At 45.7% G+C, this 18,193-nt stretch overlaps 2 protein-coding genes across 2 annotated transcripts in view; both read right to left on the bottom strand.

Annotated features, from left to right (window-relative positions):
• Positions 1-1,544: 1,544 nt before the first annotated feature.
• Positions 1,545-9,834, bottom strand: LOC136971687 (protein Wnt-11b-like). The gene is made up of 5 exons (XM_067266162.1): positions 9,634-9,834; positions 9,233-9,471; positions 7,336-7,613; positions 6,888-7,180; positions 1,545-2,222 (listed from the first exon to the last, which is right to left on the bottom strand). The coding sequence occupies exons 1-5, from the start codon at positions 9,696-9,698 to the stop codon at positions 2,048-2,050; spliced, it is 1,050 nt and encodes a 349-aa protein (XP_067122263.1). The 5' UTR covers positions 9,699-9,834; the 3' UTR covers positions 1,545-2,047.
• Positions 9,835-15,846: 6,012 nt separating this feature from the next.
• The window catches only part of LOC136971686 (DNA-directed RNA polymerase II subunit RPB1-like), a 39,939-nt gene continuing 37,592 nt past the window's right edge, over positions 15,847-18,193 (bottom strand). Inside the window, 3 exon segments of the mRNA XM_067266161.1 lie at positions 15,847-16,509; positions 16,511-17,235; positions 17,665-17,851. Coding sequence (XP_067122262.1) covers positions 15,928-16,509; positions 16,511-17,235; positions 17,665-17,851 — 1,494 coding nt within the window. The 3' untranslated portion in view covers positions 15,847-15,927.

Below are 18,193 nucleotides of genomic sequence, written 5' to 3'. Positions count from 1 at the left end.
ACGCCACGTAGTTATAGTTTGTTTGTGAAAACCTTAGTTTGGACTTGTGAAAATATTTACAAGGATAACCTTTGTCGTGTTACGAACCACATTGTGGAAGTTAAAATTCTTCTATGAGGTAATAATGAGCTAATAATTGTGGGAAATGGAGAGAAGCGTTGCATTTTCCCGTCAAAAATAGACAATGAAAACATGCCAGTATATGAAGATACTAATAGTTAGAAACTGCACCATTAGGATGTGTACAAATTGTGCACTATATCCATCATTCTGGGTAACAAAAGTATATTAAGACGAACTAACCTTTTGTTCGTTATGTTGTAGACAGCAGCATTATACAATGAGTCTGAAGAGGATTGGAGGATTACCAATCCGAAATGCCTTGTTAAATAGGCGAAATAAAGTGAACTGTTTTAATCTCGGTCTCTCTTATTTGCGGATAATTAAGAAGGACGTGATAAATATTACTAGTCTCACTATTGGAAGAAACCTTTACTTATAACTTTTTATATTTTTAAAGAAAGAAATGTCTTATTTCCTTTCAAAATTAAAATAAACTAAGATGAGTCATTTTGGCTCGCACCATCTCAGTTAAGGGTTAAAACTCTTCTTTTCCTTTGCATGCGTTTACATTAGTTAGAATATTCTACCTCATTGTCTTTACAAACACAGATGCCCCCGTGACTAAAAAGAAAATGGTGGACGTGTATTAAACGCGGCGTTACTACAGCCACTCTATGTAGTATATTCTAGCTCGTTGGTTATCCTCGATTTGTAGCCATATTGTTTACATTTCACTAGCGCCACCATAAAACACAGTGGCAGCCGTGGGAGAGTATGACACGTGACTTTACCTCTAACCCCCATCCCCTCGAACTTTAATCAATAAAATTTAATAGTATTAATGTCCCTTATATGCAAGTTATCGTGCAAAATTTCGTTTCTTATCTTTACCCCATCCTGAGATATTGAACAAAATAGATTCTGGAGAAGCGCTTTAATGGGCTGTACAACCCGTCTAATTAGAGCATTAATATCAATGACGCCAAATAAAATAAGTTACTAATCGAGTATAAACGATTTAAAGTGTAACGAATAGAATTTCATGCGCCTTTCCCATTATAATTACTCACCAAGCTATGGGCAACACTTACCATTTTCCTCAATTCAAACACTGTTTAGGAACCGACTTTAACCGAATTATCAATGAAGGGACTTAATTGATTCGTTAAAAGTTGCTGGCCCAACCTATTACAGCGAGATAACCCGGCTAGTGTGATATTTTACGAAATTAATTTGTTTCGCCGTCAAGAGATGGCGCGGCGAGTCTTTCTGGTGTCGCGCGTTACATTCGAATTTGGATCGTCGAAATATGAAATTTGAAACTCCTCCTTCGAATAATTATGCCAAATCGGACGAAATTACCCGAAATTAATGACGTAAAAAACCGCCCGGCACGCGCGGAATTCCCGTGCGATGGGGCAACCGATAGGTGACGTCACGACACCGGAACGATAGGAAAAATAAAACAAAACGAATCCAAGTATGGAAAAAAGTCTCGTTTATTATAAACGAAATGAAAATTCGGCGCGATCGCCGGCCGAAAGGAAACTTCCGGTCCCGACCGGAAGTCTCAGTCGGAACGAGAACCGGCCGACGTTCCGAGAGGGGGAAGGAAGACATTTTATTTATTTACTTATCGGAATGCCGTCCGCGGTCTTTAGTGCCAATTAGCGCGGCGTCGTCCGGCGCGTAATTACGTAATAAATTGCCGCGTCCTACTTAATTCCCGAGTAAATGGCAATTCGCTTCCATCAGGAGCATCCGGCGGCGCGGAACGTCCGGAACCTTCGAAATATATCGGAGGAGGTGGCTCCGGTTGTCCCCACCGCGCGCGCGACGACTTCCTAAAAACAACATATATATATATATATATAAACGCGAGCCGGTCCGAGCCCTCGTCGTCCCTCCAATAAATAAAATAAGTGGTTCGGCTCTCGGACCTCCCACCCCTATAAATAAAGCGCGAGACTAAACGAAGCGAAGGTCATCGACATAGGTGCAGCTTCACCTCCGTCTCGCACCTCTGGCACTCCACGTAGCAACACCAGTGGTACTTGCAACGACACTGGACCACCCTCTTCTCCACTGTCGTTCTGTATCCTCGCCCACAACACATAGAATCGCATCCATCCGTCCCCGAAGAACTTGCGTTGCACGTCCTGAAAAACAAAAGAAAATAAAAATACCATTTCACACGGGTAAATTGCAGAAAACTTCGCAAGGCGCCCCCTCGCGCCGCAACACAAAACGAAATCCCCACGTCATTACTCGTAGTGTTTTACGTAATCGTGTGACTATCAACGCGTGAGACTACTGGCGTATTTAAAAGTTAACGACACGAGAAGATGGCGGGGGGAAGAACTCGTTTCGAAACAATACGAAACGACCGAATAAATTGAAAAGGTCAAATGCATCTTGGCTGGATGACGTTAAAAACTTATTTTTTCCTATTATTAACCTACTTACTATTTAATTCGCGAAGGTTAGTTTCTACTTAACGTTTCCCCCGTTTTAACGTTACGTTACTTGGAGTTTAAAACGGGTATTGCAGGAGCTTCGATTGAAGATTTTTTTCAAAATATTATATTGTTTACTCCGTCGGTTGTTTATTCCGTTTGTCGTCACGGGTATGGAATTTCTGTCAATCGCCATTTTTCACAATAATAACGTAATTTGAATCGCTTTATCGGGAATTACACTCGATCTGCGCCACGTGACTTAAAACAAAATGGCGTCGGAACTACGGCGTGGTATCGGCGACGGAGTTCGTGACACGTGACGCTACCTACGCGTGTTGCCGCTTACGCAATTGGAGACTAGAAATGTTCCGGTTAAACGAAAAATTCCCTATCTTACGGATAAACGATTTCCGGATCGATTAAACGGCCATTGATTGGGTGAATTTGAAATTTCCATAGATTTCAATTGGTCATGACGTAAGTTATGAGGAAATTTCGACTGAATTAATTAAAGCTCATGAGCAAGAGGGCCTCGGGAAGAAGTTACTAGTGGGGGCCCCAAAATGTTTACAATACAGGTAACGTAAGGCCCCTTATTTTAGTGAGGGGCCTCAGTCTGAGGCCCGAAAATCGGAAAAGAAACCTCTGTTTATTTTTATTGTTTTGGTGTTTGGAATTGTCTTTGACTTTCTGCGCGATTTCCCATTTTGTTTTCGGGGAATAATTCAAAATATTTTGGAAAATATTATTTTTTTAAAGCCAGATCCGGTATACTTTTTACGCCTTCTGACTCGTTTTTAATTGCACTTTGATCCTTCTTAGCCAATTAAGTTACCGTGAAAAAAATTAAATAATATTTTTATTTGCAGTCAGACGTGGGTCTTCGAGTGAAAATCTAATTGTTTAATTGGTTAAGAGGCCTCTTACATATATATATATATATTTATATATATAAAGAGCGCCAGTCCAATTACGCAATTAGATTTTACACGAATATTTTTGGCGTAAATCGCTTTGTACGCGACGACCTACTTTGAAGGAACGAAATAAACAGACACGACACTCGTCCACACTCGAATTAATTAAAGATGACGTCACCGAAAGATTTCCCTAAATTCTCTTTATAATTAGAGATTTTAGGGAATCTCCTGGTGACGTAACGGCGTCGTTTTTGGTGAAATTTACGTCATTATTCTAAGGCCGCGACTCCACTAGCCGTAAAAGGGCCGTAAAACCCCTCACCGTAAAAGCTTTTACGACCTGCTCAGGCGTAAAATATCATGGTCACGTGATTAAAAGCTTTTACGGTGAGGGGTTTTACGGCCCTTTTACGGCTAGTAGAGTCGCGGCCTAAAGCCCCTATACTAAATGCCCGAGTGGACGGAACTACTGAGCATTCGTCGAGTTTTCCGGGTATTCCTCACGTTTGTAGCACCTAAATAGGGTCCTCCGGGGAGGTAGATTTCTCATACTAACAAAGAAAAACCGACCCTAACTCGTGACAAACGGTGGCGTAGCGAGGGGGGTGCAAGGGGGCGTATCATGCACCGGGCGCCACTCGCAGAGGGGCGCCCAAATGGTCTCCAAGACAAACTATATGTGTTTCTGGAGGGGGGAGTGGGGCGCCAATAAAGTGTCGGGCGCCAGTTATGTTCGCTACGCCACTGGTGACAAAATAGCCATTTTTTAACTATTATTTAAGATAGAAAACTCTAACAATGCTTCTCTTCTTAAAAAACAATACTCTGATCACGTGAGAGTAAGAAAAAATATCATGCCAGATAAAGAGCAACCCCCCATTATATTTGACCTTTGACCTAAAATTAGAGAAGTTTTGTAATGCGCAATATGAGCCAGGAATGAATATTGTTTTTCATCTACACGTTCAGCTACGTGTGTACTCGGCTTAAGAAACAAACACGAGGGGTGAGCAAAGCGGCGAGACAATAGACAAGAACAAACACGTGTAACCTTCGCACGTGAGGCGGCTAAGCTCGAGGAAGAGGGGAGCAGAGAGAACAAGAAAGTTCGATTTCTCTGCTCTCCCCACCTCTTCGCTCACCGGCTTTAATGGGGGTGAGGAATTTCCTCGAGGAGATAAATCGGTTATTTCCACTCTATTATCTACAGTAATGTATTACGTACTACTCCGGGTAATTAAATAATTGTCGTAATTAAAAACTTTTCAAATTCTTACGAACCTTTAAGGACCACGTGGCTTTTAAATGCTTCAATATGTAAATTTGGTGGTCAAGGTCGGCGAGGTTCGTCGCCCAGACGACCTCTACGACACACCTTAATACAAAATTCTCTAAAATGGACAACCGTTAACACGTTTACCTGTCAGGTATACCTGAACAGGTAAACCGGTACGTGTGTACCCCGGCTATAAACGCTTACTTGTATAACAAGCACGGGATTTGTTTGGCTTCGTTGCTTTCGATGGAGGAGAAACCCGAGGTGGCTCGTTGCTATCGGATTTCTCGAGACGTGGAAACAACCGGAAGAAGAAAAGAGGATGGTTTCCGCACTCGACTTCACTCGTATAACGTTACCTCAACAAGGTGGTGCGTCATCGCCACGCGAACCTAAGAAGAATACTTCTTATACTTCTATTCTTTGTTTTCTATGGGCCGAGTGGTTGGTCGTTGGTTCCCACCTAACCAATGGGCTGGCTACGTGAACTTTCCGAGTTTTCTTTACGTTTGTAACACCTAAATGAGCCAGTTTCGCATAAAAGTCCACCCGAGATTCATCCCTCCTCGGCAGTTCTCCCACGTGTCGATTGCCTTATACGAACAAACCTTTGTTTCCTATAGGTCTAAAGTAGGTTTAATTAAGTGAACACTTAATTCTAATGGCGCGTTATCCATGTCCCGGGGTTTCCATAGGATAAAGCCCTTATACAATTGCTTGGGGCCCCTGTTAGTGGGAAAATTTGGAGATCTGTAATATTAGTTTTTATTGGATGATTGGCATCTTAAGGATTAGAGGATGTGGGGTAGCCCACTCTCGCCATATTCATCACACATGCATTTACACACGTTTATATGTTACATTTGATTACGTTTATCGAATTTTGGTGGATGTTGGGAGTGGGTTCACCCCCTAAAACACCAACAAAATGCATTGTCATCAGACCGAGATACTACTCCAAGCTTCAGTCTTAATTAGAAGCGGATGAAATTTGAATTGAGCAACATAAAAGAAAGAACAAGGACGAAAGATGTGTATATGTACTGATCTAGTGTTTAAACCAAAAATATAAAACGGGGTGTGTTTTAAAAGGTTAAAAGTCCACGAGGAGAGATTATTAAAAGCGTAAATACTATCAAGAAAGGGAATAAAATTAGTTGAGAAGGACATAATTCACCCTAATTTATCTAAAAAGAACTATACTCTTCGTTTCCCAAGGACTTTAACAACAAACAGCGAACCGGATAAACGTCGGTCGTTAATACTTCACTCCTCTACACACGTTACAGTTTCTGTGACGTCAGTACATTATAAACGTAAGTCGTTTATTAAAAATTTAACAATTTCAGTCCCGTTTAAGTGGACGATGAATATATAATTCGCCATTGGTGCGTAATAATAGTGTAATATAATAACGACACGTACAATACCGTACAAGTGTCTAACATTCCAAAGTGTTACTTTGACCGAGATCCGACTACACTTACTTCCGCACGTAGACAGTTGGAAACAATATTCCACAATATCCAAAACGGGAACAATTTAATAAAACAATCCAGTTGGACCCCTACCCTAAATAGAACCCCACTCAGGCTTGTTTCGCCCCAGAATAGCATAAATACTTCACAGTCCTGTTATCGAGCCGTGTAATCGTCAGTTGTGTTTTCTCGTGTGTTAAACGTGTGTGGATTTTCATTCTTGCCATCCACGAAATTGTGGAAACGTGACTTTATGGCGTCATCACTTCCCCTCTAAACGGGTAAGAGTTCGTTTCTCATTGCCAACAGGTTGTAGTAGAATAAAATTAATGGATTATGCGCTTTGTTAACCGTTTCTGACGTACAATAATTGATGATGCCACGTTGCTCTAACGTCCCCTTTTCTAAGTTGGACCCCCACACGTTCAAAAGTAGAACCCCCCCTTATTTTTTCAGTTGGAAGTAATGGAAGAAAGAAAAGAAGAAATTGGCACGGCCTCAGAATCCATCAAGCAGTGAAGTTATCTCGTGTTTTAATGAGGTTATCACAATGCAAATGGTGCCTTCTGCATGCTTTGTGGCGCGGAAAGTGGGCACGAGAACCATCGGCCGATGGGGCGGATGTATTTAAAGTTTATCCAATGGAAACGTCAGAAACGACTTTTGAAATTAGAGGCGAAGAAATTGTTACCTTTCACGAGTGCCCGCCGATCCGGTCTTGGCATCCGGGAGACAATAATCGGGAGATTTAGTCAGATAAATCAGATCGTCCTTGCCGAAGGTGGCAATTCTGGCGCTAACCGGTTTCAGTCTCTTCTTGGATCCCATCTGTCGCACGCTCACTTCCACTGCCGCTTTGTACTTGAGTTTCAGGCGCTGAGCCACGTACTGGAGGGGTGCCAGAGCCTTCCAACAAGTCTTGACGTTGCAGGCTCCCGACACCCCGTGGCACTTGCATTGCGTCTTCAGACTGGTGGCCACCACCTGCCAAAAACGGGGAAATAATTACAACGTGGGAAACGAAAACCATTCTGTCGTAATGATCACTTCTCTTCCGAGATTATCGATCTCGAAGGAGTCGGCGGAATCTCCCGCGCCGTTTTCCCCCTGGCGGAAAGAATGGAAAGAAAACAACTCACCCTTCGTCCGGTCCGTCCGTTGTGGCGGTCGACTGCGGCGCCGGGCCCGCGGGCCGCGGCTTTACCGCGGAGGGGCGCCTCGACGAACTGCTGGGCCAACTGCAATCCGTACCGGAGGTCGTCCCCGCATCCGCCCCAGCGGAAATCCCCGGAGGGGGGCTCCCGGGGCAGCGGTCCGCAGCCGCAGCCGCTCAGGGCGCCGGCGCTGCAGGCCCTGGCCAGAGAGTGGACCAAACCGGCTGAGGCCAGGGCGTAGACGAAGGCCTGCTCCCGAGTACCTGAAAGTATTCGAAGTAGGTAAATTCCCGGTGGTGGTGGTCCCCTTCTTCGGATGATCCGCGCGCGATCCGTAAATTCCTTGTTACCTGCCACGGTGGCTTGGGAGGAGGAGACGAAATTGCCAAAAAGAGGAGTCTCAGACGGAAGAGGATCCCCCTTTCGCCTCCACGTTAATCGAAAATCTCAGAACAGCCCGACCGATCCGCCATTTTCCAATTGGCACCCTGAAAACGGCGGTTTAGGCCGACTAATTACAGACTTAGGAGGGTGGTGCGGGGATCGTTACCTTCGGATTTCCTTTTCTAACGCCCTCTACTTTTCTAAATTGCCGGTCCGTGTCACCAGACTCACCCGAATCTACTACTTTTGCTTTGCTGCCCACCTTGCGGAGCCATGCGAACGCCTTCAAAAATAAAAATAAATCCTTGGGGCATTTCGTCACGAACTACCTCGTTCTTAAACGGGCCTCCGACTCCAAAATTCGGACCGGGCAGACCAACCCTATTCTATAAACAAATAGGGGAGGCTCCCCGAACTTACAGGACCTGCGCGATGTGGCTCGTTCCCGTAATTCCCGGTGAGGGGTTTAAACACGAGAGAGGGAGTGGTCCTCTCCCGACCTTAATCGTTGGCTTCGAAAAAATTTTACGGAGGGAACGGGTTTGTGCCCTAAAATTTACTACGCCGTAGTAAAGGCGTGGGTAGACTTGGGACAACAACAGTAGGTGAGGACAAACAATTAAAGTGCCAGTTACTCTGCAACAAAATTTCAAACGGTGCCAAGGGAAAGTAAGCGTAACCTTCGGAGTAACTTAATTATATTAAAGGTTACGGCAGCATCCATTCGTCCCGTGTAGACGTTTTCTAATACTTCCAACGGGAAGAAGAACGGGGGTCGTCCCGGTCCCTATTACACTTCCCGTCCCTCCGACCTTATGGTAATGGGGGCACTGGCAAGGGATTTTCTTCGGGAAAGCGTCATATCCCTCTCCAAAAAACTAATTTTCTACACGCACATTATACGAGACGGATGATTCCCTCTCCGGGGGTGGAGGAGGATTTTCTACCGGAAGAAGAACTCCGGAAATCGAATCATTCCGTCACCACCGACGACCAATGGCGTCCGGTGGTAGTAAACGTCAATTAATCGTCGGGGGTCTACCTCCTCCTCTCTTCCACCCCCTGACAAATCGTCATTTAACTAGGTAAGCCGTCGGAAAACGGCCGTTTTCGGTAACGCCCCGGACGAAAAACCCGCATTCCCCGAACATGGGATCCGCCCCGTCGGCTCCGTCCCTTTAATCATCTCGGACCCATCCCCGCGGCCCTTACCGGAGGAACAGGAACCGGCATTTTCTTTTTCTCCCGACACTACTCCATTTTCTTTCTAAACGTCCATTCCTTAGCAGAATAAAAACGTCATCCGTCCGGAAGTAGATACCTCCAGCGAGAGCTTCTTCGGGTCTTTTTTTATTGCCTCCCCCGAATCTTACCATAAGAGCCGAACCGGAATCGGGTCCGGATCTGGTGCATTCCTACCTTCGACCGGTAGAACTAGGATCGACCGACCTTTGTCGAGTGCTAAGGGCGCGAGGAGTAAAGGGAGGAGTTTACTTACCCGAGGTGAGGTCGGGGGTCAAATCCGGAGCCAGAGAAACCGAAGAGCAGTTCCATCTGTCGGAGGAGAAGACCTGGTGGCACTCTCGCGCCACGCGGTAGGCGGCCATGGCGGCGAAGGGCATGGAGTCCAGCTGCCTCTTGCAGAATTTGACCTGCGACGCGTGCAGACGTCGTCGGTTCTTGGCCTGGACGCAGCGTCGAGTGTCGTTCCACGAGAAAGAGGCGTCGGCCAGGGACCTGCGAGAGAGGCGGGGTCAGGGGGCCACCTTCCCTGCCGGCCGTTTCCGCCGGGAGGAGTGCGGCGAAGAGCCATTGGCAGGGGCCCTCCTCCGCCCGGGGGGCCGGCGGCCGGCGCGAAAGGAGGAGGGAGCGAGAAGCGCGCTAGACGAAAGTACTTACAGCCAGCGGACGGCCGAGCAGCAGGCGCAGGCGGACAGAAGAAGAGGAACGGCGAAGAGTCTCATGTCGGCGGACGCCCGGCCCCAGACAATGGCCGCCGGACGACGTCCGAGACGACCCCAGCCGGAGGCGCGGGACGCGATCTCGCTTCTACCCGAGGCGGGAAGCGCCGCCGTCTCCCACAATGCAGCGGGCGGAACGGGTCGCCCGCCCCGCTCTTCCGGCTCCGGCCGCCCCACGGGCCCCTGGCGCTCCCCGCCCCGGCCACCGACCCGCGGGACGGCGGCGGGTGGGGTGGAACCTCCCGCTCTCTCCCTCCTCTCTTCCCCTCGTTCGCCGGCCGGCTTTCCCCTCTCCTCCCCTCCTCCAGTCGGCTCGTCCGCTTCCCGTTCCGACCGACATCGGGCGCTAACCTACTTTCGCACCTACGTGACCACCGACAGATAGGTGTCGACCGATTCGATTACCCCGGCGCCGCAACGCGCCGTCCCCGCCGTGCCGCTCCTTTCCTCCCCGGCCGCGGAAGCGCGCACCTGGCTCGCGCCGTGGATCCTTTCGGCCACCCTCCCGCCCCGGAGCGCGTGCTGGTACCCGGGTCGGGTCTTTCGAGCACCGCGTGCCGGTACCCGGGTCGGGTCTTTCGGGCGCCGCGGCCCGGTCGCCGGCCGCGCCGCTTCGGCGCGTCCCGGCGCGCGTCGGGACGAAGAATACGTGACGGCGGCCGCGTGGCGAACGAGACGATTCGCCCTCCGATCGACCGATCGACGTCCGTCTCGTTCGTTCCTCTCCGAGCGGAAACGTCGTCTACTCCTCGCTGGGGGGTGCGCATCAACCGTCGTCTCCCCCCTCTTCTTTGTGTTTGGCGCCGTCCTTTATGCCGTCGGGAGGCTTCTCTACAAAACACCAGAGGGAGGGACGATTCCGGGATGACGTACGATCAGAAAAACGGACCGTTTTTCTTTTTTTTTAAATTATTTTCCTCGACTTCCTCCGGAAGCGGCGCCAAATCCTGCCTCTCGTTTGGATCCGAATCCGGCCAACTTCACCCCCTAATTACGGGAACCGGCGGTCCCTCCCCGGCGCCGTGAGAAAAGGTGAGATTTTCCACGGGGTCGAAGGTCGTTTTTGTTCTTCTTCCGCCCCCCCACGTTGCCGGAGCGTGTGCGGAGAAACCCTCTTCCTGGAGACGTCGGGTCCATCCTCCCAGATTTTCCCGTACACAATGCAATGGCGAGGATAGAGCGAGGAGAAAATTCGGGTATGGAGGAAGGAAATGAGGTAAGTATTCGAGAACGTCGGGATGTCTGTACGCCGGAGTTTGCCTATAAAATCTATCCGACTCTCGTTGGCTGTGTAGATTGGTCTTCTGCCATTAATATTCCCAGTCGATAGGCGTTAGGGGACGTGGTATCGCCCGTCCGTTGTCGAGAGAACCCGAAATCCAGGCCTCCATTCGTCTGTTTTTCATTTATAGATTAAATAAATTAAATTTTAAAAGGTAAAGGTATTTATTTTGTCGGACATTCTTCCGTTGTTTATATCGAAGGACTTCTGAAGATCGTAATTTTTTGCAAGAGGTTATTTCATTGGTTAAAATGCGTTCTGTCGTTGCCAATCCTTCGCCATGTTGCAATTACGCAAGTAAAAACGAGATTTAAAGAGGGAACGAAAAGGAATCCTGGGAAATTTGGCCCCAACGGCCCGTCAATTGTATTTTGAGCAACTATTCCCAAAATACGGTTTACGGGCCAAATTATGTAATATTAATAATTTAAAAATTTATTACACAAATAATAAAACAAATGACTATTTTTAGATGTTGCATAAATATAAATCGACCTAATTGTTTAATTAATTTTTTAAATATTTACTTGTTGTTTCCTATTTTAATCGATAGAGGGTGTTTCACGAAGTGAAAATGACGTATTTCAAAAATTTCTGTAACTGTCGTACTACTGACAAAAGTTTCGTGAACGGTTCGTTTAAATTGCGCGCGCGCAAGAGGGCGCCTTCGTCGTTTTCTTCGACTTCCATCGACATCTGGCAGCGATCAATACGTCGTCGTCTGTTTTCGTTTGCAAATAAACGCTCGTTTTGAGAGTGAATTTTTTTTTTGCCGGCGATTTTTCAAAATTGAGCGTTGTTCGGTAAAGAAATTGTATTAAATTTTGTTTTCGCAACGGAATTATTAGAGAGGTTGAGACGCACGTATTTAGCCTAAAACGTGAACGGCGGACAAACGAGTGCCGTCATCTGGCAAATCTATACGGTCGATAATGGCGTTTGCTGCGTCTAGCATGGCAAGTATAAGTTCGGTTTAAATTTCTTCATTTTTGTGTTTGGGGTTAGAATTATGACGTATTTTATTAAAATAATGATATTATTTAAGCATTTACGAATAATATTGTAAAGAAACGGACGATTTTAATTCAGAAATTATTTAATTATTCAATTTTTTAGCGAGTGATGCGAAGTGCCTATAGAATTTACATATATTTGTCTTCATAATAGCTTATCTTAAGGTAGGTTTGTTCTTCCACGGCATCTTCTATTATCAACGGCGTAAATACGTTTGTAAATTTTCTAAAAATTTTCCGAATTTACATAAGCCACTACTTCCCTGGACAAAAGTATGAGGTGTCCGATCGTACGGTAGAAGAATTAAAGATAATTATTTAGTGTTATTAAACATCCTATAAATACTTTTAAACAGTTTAATTTGTTTATTTACCTTGCTGGTAACCCTCGATGTTAAATGTATCCGCCATTTTTTCAACAAATTTCCTGTGAGTCAATGCGCGACGTTCACTGAGTCACGTGATGCTGTATGAACGAGTGCCACAAGGTCTCTTACTTGGACTTAAAACGTCAAACGTGTACTTCTGCTTGCCGTACAAGTTTAACGTTTGTACTTGCGCATCAACCTCTCTAATGCAACAAACGGAAACGTCGCAAAAATCCTTCGGCAACGACAGTCGGAGCCGGCGCTACTTTACGGGCAAACTGGGCATTAATTGGCCCGGTGCGGCAAATTTTATACAAAATTTTTAGGCGTATTATTATTATTATTTATTTTTATTTATATTACACGGCGCCGGTTGAATGTGGACTGACGGTGTAATTCAGAAGAAATTTTTTTTCATTATCTGTAGGGAGATAAGAGAGTATGAACTCTAGCGCCGGCTATCAAAAACGAGAGTTTTCGAGTGGTACAAGGTGTTCGAGGAAGGAAACACGTTCCAGTATCAATTGGATCTCGTCGAGCAATTTGGAAAGATCTTTTGGACTTGCGGCGCATGGTCGAAATATTTTTTCAAAAATAACAATGTTTTCCGGGCGAATCGTTCTTAAAACGCATTATTGCAGATGTTGAAACGTGGATCCACGCCTTTGACACCGAAACTGCTCGACAATCGAGTGAATGGCATTCGTAAGATCGCGTCAAAGTCAGTCATTCTTCCATTTTCGTGGTGTCGTGCATCAAGAATTCCTTCCGACTGGCAAAATTCTCAACAATGAATACTATTTGAGCGCTTTGTCTAGTTTGCGTGAGGCGATCCGTAGAAACGACCCGATTTGTGACCAGAAAATTTGTGTGGGTTTTGCATCCGCTCACAACACACTTGTAGTTGGTGAATTTTTGAAAATTAAGTCTTTGGATTCAATCCAGGATTCCCCAGAGCGATAGATCGGGCGAGAATAGTATCGCTCCGATCGAATTCATAGCAATATTCTCGTAAATAGCGATCGCACAAACATGAATTTTCTGGTGTACTCTTTCCCAGTGAAATAGGTGAAGGGAAGCAGTGACTCCTCTCGAACACGTTTTTGAAGAGTGGATCTTTTTTCGACAATTGTTTAAATTCTTTAGTTCACTTGTGTGATGAAAGCCGAATCTCATTACTTTTTCAGTGTTTTTGTTATCGCGTGGCTTCGAAGAACCTTCAGGAGGTCATTACTTTATTTGACTAATCTCTCAGTATTTTGAACTGTCTGCTCAATCTCCTGTGATGCAATTGTGGCATTTGGAAACCAAAGAAAACAACGACGTGATAACCTTCTCTACGACGACAGAACTGTCCTGGTTGGCATTGTAACTGCAGAAAAGAAACAGGAGGAGTTAGAATCATCCTGTTTTTCTCTATTACAGATGCGGTTCTTTATCCGGGATAACAGGGATTAGCATTTCTTGGTTATCGAGAGTTAAGGTTTAGGTTACCCAAGTACAAATGAAGAAAATTTTTTGGAACTTAAGATTTTCGAAAAAAAAACTGGAGCAACACTAATTACTGAGTAATTGAAATGCAAAAATATCTCAGCTCTGACGTACAAAATGACTCGATACAGTCCTTTGAAGCCAAGTTTTATCAAAGATAATTGATAAAATCAAGATGGCTACTTCACAATAATTGTTGAATGTAATATTGGCTTCAGAGGAATTGGTCAATTTTCTTTATCCTTGCAATATGTAACGGTACACGGTTTGCACGGCCGAGCGGTCAAGGTGGCAGCCTACCGCTCTGGGGGACCCGGGTTCGAACCCGAACGGGTCGAAAAATCCCCAGGAATTTTTCGGGGGGTGGTCCGTTCGGATATGTCGGGCCCCGTCCTTCACCACCCGGTCGCCCCATTGTGGGCCTGGCCGAACCCATAATGGGCCTACTAAAAGAGGCCCTCTTAGTGCCCACAGGGTAGAAAGAGTTAAAAAAAAAGTACACGGTTTGCTCCTCTGAATGGTAAAAATCGAGAATACCTGGACCCTATTCCAACATCCTTCTTCCAGCAATCAAAAACGATGAAACACTAAGCACTTCCGGGTAAAATATCGTCTCCAAACAAATATCAGGAAAGTTGCTCCAAATACACTCTTTATTTGCCGTGCAATGGTTTAAATTTGGTTCTAATTGATGCACTAAGCTCCAATATTCGAGCCAAATCGTTTTTTGGAACTCTAACCTAACTCCACGTGGCCAGGCGCGAACCCAATGACTAACTACCAGTAGTGTTATCCACTCGGGCATTGGTGGAATCCAGGAAACACGTTCACAGGTATCAATTGGATCTCGTCGAGCAATTTGGAAAGATCTTTTGGTTTGGCTTCCAAATTTAGCGTTTTGGATTTTTCAAAGATAATGCAGAAAAAGTGAACAAATTAGAAATTTAGCAAACACGTACTCAGACATCAACGGCCAAACTGAAATCGTCGGGGATGGGGTTGTCTGGCAACGACCACATTCGAAAGTAACCGCGAGAGCATGCGTAAAATTCCCGAGAAAACGATCTGTAATTTCGATTTTATTTGCTCTGTAATATAAAAAGAATTGTTCCAAAATATGGGGACAAACTTCGGATGGTGATGCTCCTATAAACACTGTTCGCTAACTACACATTTCCGGACATAAGGCAAAGTTCACGCATTGTTCCAGAATTGTGTGAATGCTGTCCGTAACGCTGTTCTGATACGAGATGGAACACTTGAAAAAATGCTTGAATCCGTAATGGGGGACGCTTCGAGTATCTTCTTTGACTAGCCAGTCTGTCGTACTGTTCTGTAATTTTATACAGCATATAACTTTATTGTGTATTTCCGGTTGTACAGTACGTTAATTGTAGTATTGTTTCGGGATCGCCTGTTTATCCCCATATTTTGGAACCGCCTTGTTTTAAGATACATTTGAAGCAGACCGATTGCCTATTAAATTTTCATTGCCTTTAAAACAATAACTTAATTGCTCGAAGAATACTCGTAAACACTTCATTTACAACAAAGGAGACGTCGAACACGCCATCGCGTTATTTTAAAATACACGAGTCGTCACGTGCGATGTTATATACGTCAAATAATGGCTCCAACCGATTGGTCTGTTTTGCGCACGTGGTGGTAAAAATTCATTCTGATTCTCCGCGACGCGGCGCTTCGATCTAGCGACACGCGACATTTGAGGCGCGATTATGCAGATGCGAATTTAGAGCGAGCGATTTAGTTTTCGCAAAGGAAAACCATGCACAAGCGAGAAATAACGTTGGCGAGAGCGAATTTCTGGTTATTGCACATATCTGACTGGTTTTGATATTTATCGCGTCTCGCCTCTTCTCGCTCGCTCGCGTCTGCATAGTCGCAGCCTTAGATCGAAGCGTTTTTAGTCGCGAGCGATAGTTTCGTGCGAGACGAACGAAATCTTACAGGGCAAGAAAAAAGACGATAAAGAAAAATTAAAATTTAAAAATTTATTCCGATAAAATGTAAATTTTACAACGAAAAACGATCGTTTCGATCGACTACACATGTTCCCATTATTCATTGTCGCTGTCGTCGTCCATATTGGGACTGGTTGGACTATAAGTAGGCGACGAAGGAGAATATCCAGGACTGGTGGGCGAATAACTCGACCCTTTGGGGCTGGTAGGAGAATAAGTCGGACTGGTGGGGCTGTACTTTGGCGACGTGGGGGAGTAAGTGGGGGAGGTGGGAGAGTACTTGGGAGAAGAGGGGCTGTACTGCGGACTGGAAGGACTGTACTGTGGCGACGAAGGCGTGTAAGTGGGACTGGTAGGTGAATACTTGGGGCTGGTGGGAGAGTACTTTGGACTGCTGGGCGAGTACGACGGCGAAGTTGGCGAGTAAGTGGGCGAAGCCGGACTGTACTTCGGAGACGAAGGTGTGTACTGCGGCGATCCGGGAGAATAACTGGGGCTGGTGGGGCTGTACGACGGAGAAGTGGGAGAGTACTTGGGGCTGGTGGGCGAGTAACTTGGGCTCCGGGGCTGTAACTTGGACTCTGGGGCGAGTAAACTGGGAGAACTCGGCGAGTAGCTGGGACTGGTGGGGCTGTACGATGGCGAAGTGGGAGAGTAACTGGGGCTTGTCGGCGAGTAAACTGGGGCTGGTAGGAGAATAAGAAGGCGAGGCCGGAGTATAGTTAGGAGAGCTGGGAGAGTAACTGGGACTGGTAGGCGAATAGCTGGGGCTGGTGGGGCTGTAGCTTGGACTTGTTGGACTGTAGCTGGGACTGGTAGGCGAATAACTGGGACTAGTCGGACTGTAGCTTGGGCTCGTGGGCGAGTAACTTGGGCTAGTCGGACTGTAGCTGGGACTGGTAGGAGAGTAGCTGGGACTAGTTGGACTGTAGCTCGGGCTGGTGGGAGAATAGCTGGGACTGGTCGGACTGTAACTTGGACTAGTAGGACTGTAGTTTGGAGAAGTGGGAGAATAGCTGGGACTTGTAGGCGAGTAAGACGGCGAAGTTGGTGAGTAACTGGGACTCTGTGGAGTGATTGAAGGAGAAGTCGGTGCGTAGGCTGGTGACGAAGGTGAATAACTGGGAGAGAGAGGTCCCGCCGGAGAAGGAATGTAGGGTGAAGCCGGGGAAGAAGGTGAACCCGGCTGCGGAGACCAGGCGGGACTGTACCCCGGACTGTAGCCACTGGCGTCGCTGGCTGCGGAAGGAGAGAATCCAGCAGCGCCCGGAGTCATGCCGCTTCCCAGTCCTGGAGACCAGGCACTGGCGTAAGCGGGAGTGGATCCCTGATTCCAGGGAGTCATCTGAGGTGACATGCCGCTGACGGGTGTGGCTGCACTTCCAAAAAATACTCCAGGACCACCTGTAATATGGAACAAATACTTATGCTAACGTTCTACGAAGTCATTCGTTATGTGTAAACTTGATGTATTTGTACTAGGAACTATTATAATTGCACTATAAAATGTTTTGAAATACATTAGTGTTGTTCTCAAAATATAAAAACAAGATTCAGAATGAACGTCAAAGGAACTGTTGTTAAGACAGCACCAAAGATAAATGACTAAAGTTCTCTGGGTACTTTATTTTGAAGAAAATGCAGAAAGATTCTAGCCCATTGTTCAATGGGATAGAATTTTTCTGCATTATCACTATACAAAGATCATCACCACTGTATAGTGTACATTAAAACTGCAATTACAATTTGAAATTTTATACGATAAAAATTTCAAAATTTCATTAAATTATATACAATTCAAAATTATTTATATAATTAATAACAAATTCTTACCCATGGGGCCCATCAGTCCCGGAAGATTCATTGGTATTTCCATGCCATGTTTGCATTTTTCGGCATCCAGCATTAGATCGAATGCGCCGGTCCCCAATCTGGCCAACTGCCCCAGAATTATGTTTTCGGATACGCCCTTCAGCGGATCCACCTCCGCGTGGGATGCCGCATCCATCAGTATGTCAACCTAGAAGGAAATTTGTGGTGAAAATTTTGATATGGTACAGCATTAATTTGAAGTAGATAAGATCTGGAGATAGAAGTACAAATTTGAAATGAGAGAGTTTGGCACAAGAAACTTGTGTGTGAAAGGTAGGTGTTTTTTTGTTTAGGTTATTCACTAAGATTTATGCACAAAACAGTTTGGTTTCTCTCGTATTGTAAATTACTTGTTGTTGTCTTTTAAATGTATGAGATATGGCCCATTACGACGACTATTCTAAGGTATTGGATGCTGGAAATAAACTTTGAGTTACTATCCATACCATCTGTTGTTTTAAACAAAACATCAAAATATAACAAGTTTTAT

Source organism: Centruroides vittatus, unplaced genomic scaffold, assembly GCF_030686945.1.
Source record: "Centruroides vittatus isolate TY-2023 unplaced genomic scaffold, ASM3068694v2 contig_2682, whole genome shotgun sequence".
Classification (NCBI taxonomy): Eukaryota; Metazoa; Arthropoda; class Arachnida; order Scorpiones; family Buthidae; genus Centruroides; species Centruroides vittatus.
This window is presented reverse-complemented; position numbering and strand designations above follow the sequence as displayed.

What these genes read in the sequence shown, in the direction of transcription:
- LOC136971687 (XM_067266162.1), bottom strand. Translation starts at nt 9,698, where the DNA reads ATGAGACTCTTCGCCGTTCCTCTTCTTCTGTCCGCCTGCGCCTGCTGC. An exon ending in TGCTCGGCCGTCCGCTGGCT is followed by an intron (nt 9,472 to 9,633) that starts GTAAGTACTTTC and finishes CCTCTCTCGCAG; the next exon opens with GTCCCTGGCCGACGCCTCTT. An exon ending in GACCCCCGACCTCACCTCGG is followed by an intron (nt 7,614 to 9,232) that starts GTAAGTAAACTC and finishes GAATACTTTCAG; the next exon opens with GTACTCGGGAGCAGGCCTTC.